This window comes from Metopolophium dirhodum, chromosome 1, assembly GCF_019925205.1.
Source record: "Metopolophium dirhodum isolate CAU chromosome 1, ASM1992520v1, whole genome shotgun sequence".
Lineage (NCBI taxonomy): Eukaryota > Metazoa > Arthropoda > Insecta > Hemiptera > Aphididae > Metopolophium > Metopolophium dirhodum.
In genome coordinates, this window is record NC_083560.1 from 143419907 (window position 1) to 143426057 (window position 6151).

The 6151-nt window shown below is 37.3% G+C and overlaps 1 protein-coding gene across 1 annotated transcript; it reads left to right on the top strand.

Annotated features, from left to right (window-relative positions):
* The first annotated feature begins 3470 nt into the window (after window positions 1–3470).
* On the top strand, window positions 3471–4481 carry LOC132933019 (uncharacterized). Its single transcript, XM_060999356.1, has one exon. It carries the CDS (start codon window positions 3471–3473, stop codon window positions 4479–4481), a length of 1011 nt encoding a protein of 336 aa, XP_060855339.1.
* The last annotated feature ends 1670 nt before the right edge of the window (window positions 4482–6151 follow it).

Genomic DNA, 6151 nt, shown 5'->3' on the forward strand with positions numbered 1-6151 from the left:
TTCACTAATGACTAAATGAATAATCACATCATAAAAATAATTTCACAAATACACAATAAAGTGTGCGTGCGTATGTGTGTGGCGTGTGTGTGTTATTGTGTTTATGGTTTAGAGACGATGGTCTCCGTTTCCATAATATTATTTGAAATACCGGCTATTTTTAAAATATGTATAAAAATACTGTCTACCGGCTATCAAAATAACATAATGCGATAACATTTATACATATGTGTATGTATGTGTGCACGACTGTACTGAGCACATTGCATAACATTGCCTGTCCATAGTCATAAAACATAACAATAATAATTTTACGATATGTACGATTATTGTATTTCGTATCTATTATTTTGTTTTTATCTAGCGATACTCAATTTTTATTTCTTCTTAAATTAATTGTATTAAAATAAAATATATATTTGACATTTTTTTATCTAGATAATTTGGTTAAAATGATGAGTTTATTTATCTAAGATGGCACATCATATGAACATTTTTAAATTTATCTAGATAAGATAAGAGATAATTAATTATTTATCTAGATAAATTTATCTTATTATGCTCAACACTGATTATTACCTAGTTTTACTTTTATTTCTTTTTCATTTCTCTTAATGTACTCATTTTTCCGTTATACCTAGTATTAACTGAAGAGTAATATCAATGGATATTTTTCTCTTATCATGTGAACTCATGTCAAAAATTCTATTACTCAAATTTACTTATTGTATTATATTAAATATAGATTGTAAATAAAAAAAAAAAAAAAAGTTTTTTCGAAATATTTCAACTTTACAAAAATAATGTAAGTACATAATATCATTAGTGTAGATATTCGAATCGTTCTATGTACAATTAGTTTATTAAAAAATAAGAATATATTATTAAATTTTATATTAGTTTATAATATATATACCTAGGTATTATAAAGTTTTTTTATAATTTAAATATATTTTAATATGTAAAGATTTTTTTAAAGGTTGTTTGATTAAAATATCTAAGTTTTAGTTTTTTTATCACAATGATATTATTAATTATGTTTAACATTTATTTTGTTCTATGCCTTGTAGTGACATTGATAAATTCTACAATGCATAAGAAAAAATAAATGTCAAACATAAAAAATAATGGTGAATATACCACATTTTGTGAATGAGTGTAGTTTTCTAATTTTTCAGAAGCTACGTTCGTTTATAAATATTTTGACTATGTTATGAAAACTTTTAGTTACACAGTTGTCAGAAAAAAGTTCAAGTGTTTTTTTTAAATATTTTAACTTTGTAAAAACAATGTAAGTACATATCATAATAAGTATTTATGAAGTTGAAATATTTAAAAAAAAAAAAACGTATACACCCGAATCAATCTATGTGTAACCAGCTTATTAATAATAGTTTATTATTATTTTTCTATTGGTATAATAATATAAAATAAACTGTACTATAATAGCTAACACAGAACCTAATACAAATTACTTTTATATTTGTATGAGATTATTTCAATATTAAAAGGTTACAATTATGATATAAATAGAATAATTATAACTTTTTAACTTTATTAATAAATAATAAATATTATATATGATTCTAGAAAATATAAAAAAAAAATGCAAACTAAAAAGGTTGTCATCGATAATTTCCTTGAGGAATATTAAAGGGCGTGATGAACTTAGAGTTTCATGTAAACCCTACCGAACCATACATGCACAGACGTCCATAATGTTTATGGGAACACATTAGTATAGCCAACATCAATATAGGTGAACCTTTCAATGAGGAAAAGATAGATACAATATACAATCATCTATCATGCTTCATACATTTTACAACTTTAAGAAGTCGAGGTAATAAGCCCCCGTGTATGGTTTTATATGGATTGTTAGAGTGTAAAAAGATGGTTATCAAGAGGTTAATGGCTATGCTTTAATATAGGATATGTTATTTATCTAATAAATGTTGTTTTTTTTTTTACAATTACTTATTTTTACCAAATTTTTATTAACCAAATTAGTTATTTTCAATTTTTTTTTTTTTAACAGAAATATTTTACGAGTTGATTTTTTTTTATAAAATTTCAGTATGCCTTCGATCGATTCAAACAACATACGGGATAGAGCAATCAACAACGTTCTATACTGCGGCCCACGAGAGAGTATTACTGTCGCCCGACGAAAACACGTTCGACTCCGCGCATTGCCACGTATTCGACATACACTAAATGGCACAAAGTGGGGGAATGCCTACAGTCTGCATGCGCAAAACAGTAATACTCTCTCGTGGGCTGTAGTATAGTATCTTTAAGAGGACGTGATACCCAATGTGAGCGCCGTTACCGATCCTACGAATGGTGCGGTTGTCGGCAACGACTTGCGTTAGGTGTTGAAGGCTGGAGCGGAGACAGGTTATTCAATTTGTACAATATAGTCAAAAGTTTAGGGTCGGAAACACGTATATTTGCAATAAATAAATAATTCAATTAACGGGTGCCCATATAGTAATATCAACTTAACACTAAATACCACAGCTGGTGAACAATAATTATGATATATATATAGCCCACTGACACGTGGGACCAAAACAAATGATAGACCTGACTATGACTACGGCTACTGCGTGGCTCGGCGGCTACGTGGTTCGGCGACTGCGGCGATCCGTGGTGCCGACCAATATCGGTCCCTCGCCGGAACGGCGACGGTGGACAAATCTTCCGCTAATCGCTTGACGATGATGGCCCGTGGTTCCACGCGAGTAACGCGAACGCGAAATTAGTATAATATTCACGTACTTTTCCGTGGCAAACACTCGCGATCACGCGGAGGTAACAAAACACGCGCACGGCGTAAATAGACGCAGGCGGAAGCTCGATGTGAGCTCGACGTCGGACGTCAATCACGACGGACCCGACGGACAAACAGGCGTGGTCACACGCGACTTTTATTTTACTCGATGTATACGTATCGTGACAACGATAATAACGCGAAAATGTACTTCAGTAATAAGTACTAGGTATCGATCGTGGCTGCTGATCACAGCTCGGGCACACTTGCACCTCGCGTTCACACGAGGTTTTACGACACACGGGAACGATAGCACCAGTGGCGGATATCAGGTGGGGGGGGGGGGGGGGTAATTGGTGGACCCCCCCTTGGGCTTTTTGCCACCACTATACATTATTACAATATTGGCTACAACCATTGATTATAAATATTTAAATATTAATTATATTGGTATTGGTGTTATCTGCTAATTGATTTTTCAGTTGTTCAATATTTTTTTTTCTCCATGAAATTTTGGGACAAGTGCCTGATGCCCCATAGACTATCACTCTGTTTGATAGCACGATTAAAGATAGTACTGTCATTAGCCATGTGGTGATTGTTTACGCATAGTATCGTATTATTCGTGTTGTCAATTATTTTCATCGCGTTTGCAAGTTTTATTCGTGTACTGTTTTTTTAAAGTATAGTAGGTATGTCGAAGCGTAAAATTTCTTCTTATTTTACTTCAACTTCAGATAATAGTAAGCATTTTATTCCTGACCAACCAAAACAAGTTGAAAAGGAACAACCGGTGATACCATTATTGATTGAACCGAATAAAGAATCCAACACAATTGTAACTTCAAATAGTTCAAATTATACTGATATTGGCCAAGTAGTAAGTAGTATTGAATTTATAAAATTCACAATTCTCGAAAGAAATAATAAACCATCAGAAGACTTTGTTTTTCCTTTTTCTTTACACAATAAAAAGGGAAAAGAAGAAAAACGGTATTTACGATTGAATCATTTTCAGAAATTCAGCTGGTTAGAGTATTCAAAAAATGAAAATGGGTTATTTTGTAAGACATGTGTACTTTTTTTAACCACTACAATGGGTGGTGCTCATAAAACAGAGCAGTTAAATAGGTTGGTAACTAAACCTCTAAATTTATATTCAAAATTGCTTGGGAAAGATGGTGCACTAGAAATTCACAATAGTACTCACTATCACAAGAAAGCTGCTCAATGTGCAATAGATTTTAAAATTACATATTTGAACCCTAATAGAGAAGTAATAAATATGTTAGACTCTCAAAGAAAAAAAGAAGTTGCCGAAAACCGTGCTCGCATTAGACCAATAATTGAAACAATAATTTTTTTGGGACGACAAAATATTGCATTACGTGGGCATCGAGATGATGGTAAAGTTTCGTTTGATGAATTCCCAATTGATAATGTCGATAATGATAAATCTGTGATTAATGAAGGCAATTTTAAACAGCTTCTTAAATATAGAGTAGCCTCTGGAGACCATGTTCTTAAAAATCATTTGGAAACGTCAACTGCTAGAGCAACTTACATAAGTGGATTCACACAGAATGAAATTATCAATTGTTGCAGTAAAGTGATTTTAGACAAAATTTGTTCAGAAGCTAAAGAAGCAAAACAATTTAGTGTGATATTTGATGGAACAACGGATATTTCTAACATATCTCAATAAAGTTTAATAATCCGTTACATATTTAAAAATCAAGTAAATGAAAAATTTTTGGGATTCATTAATTGCCACGACTATATATTTGAAAAAAATAAAGATAAATTGTTGAAAGATAGTGGGGTAAGTAATGATCCTATTAGTGAAATTCAAGAGCCTAAAATAACTGTTAAAATTCTAGGAAATGCAGTTGTACAGCTATTGCAAGATTTTAATTTCAATTTAGATAATTGTGTAGGTGTTGGAACGGACGGTTGCTCAGTTATGGTTTCCTCAGCTAATGGAGCAGTTCAACAAATCAAACAATTTGCAAAAAATGCAGTGCACAGCCCTTGTTCTAGTCATGCCTTAAACCTGTGTATCTCAAAGTCTTCAAACACACAGCTGACGCGGCTACGACGGTGGTGGCAGATGGTCCGCGGAGAGCCGGTCGTATAGTATATAAGAATGGGCGGCACACTCGCACGTTTAAAGAGAAACGGTAACACAGTTTCGGGTAACAATAGTGTTGTTTATTTTACACAGATATAATTGTAACTAACATAGGTATACTAAAGGTATTAGGAAGAAAAAAACACAAGAGCAACGGACGGCGGCTATACAAGACGGTATATATATATCGTGGTCGTGGTGTGTGTTCTTTTCGTGTATGTTTTTACTAGTGACTAGTCTACGACGGCCGGTACTCGTTCTACGCGACTCGCCTTCCCGTCCCACCTTGTGCCTTTGTGGCGTGGTGGGGGAGTTGGCGTTGTCGCGCTGTAGCCTGTAGTGGCGGTTGACGAAAAATGTAGATTGGTCACTGCGGTACCTGTACTTTGTACTGGTGGCCGCTGCGTACCGTGTCATACTCCCCCGCCAAACCGTCACACGGGGTACACTTGTACCGGTGTCTGTGTGCCTTTATGGGACGGGGTGGCTTGTACTACCTCTGGCTTTCACTTGAGGTAGACTTGCCCGCGCCCGTGTGTGTTACTGGGGGTGTTTTGGGGACCCTACCGGAGTGTAGAACGAGTGAGTGTCGTCCAACTCCGGCATCCCCTCGAACGCCACCAGGCAATCTGCCTCGGTTATGTCCACCGTGGCCTCTGATTGGTCTGGCGACTCCTGGCTGGTGGGCTGTCCCGGCTCCTCGGACTTGCCGTCCTTGGATGCCGGTTTGTCCACCTCCATCGGTGTTGGTTTGGCCGGAGGCGTGCCGGCTGCTTCCGGGTCTGAGGTTGGCGCGGGTTGCTTGGCAAGCCGACGTTGTTGGCTTGCCTCGCTTTCCCTGGCCTTCCTCTTTTCCTTCAGCTGCTGGAATTTACGGCAGTTCCGTGCCTGCTGCGCCTCCGTCCTCACCCTTCCCGTTGGGAGTACCGGGGAGTACCCCTGTTGGCCTGGGTACCGGTGCCGGCTCCGCAGGTGTTACGGGGGCAGGTGTCGTTGCTGGGGGTGGTGGCCTTGTCAGGGACGGTGTGCGGTTACCGGGTGTTGATGTTGATGGTGGTCGGTGTGGCCGCAACCTCCGCTGGATGTCCGTCGTACGTTCCTCCCAGCCCCGGTTGCAGATGGCCGCCCGCACTGGGTCCTGCAGGAGTTGGCGGGTAGTCATCCTCGCGCCCTGGGCGGCTGTTCGCGGCTCATCCTGGCCACCGGATACCAGCCCCAGCCGTTGTATGAGTTCGGCAACCTGC

Coding starts and splice junctions, on each gene's coding strand:
- LOC132933019 (XM_060999356.1), top strand. CDS start 3,471: ATGTCGAAGCGTAAAATTTCTTCTTATTTTACTTCAACTTCAGATAAT.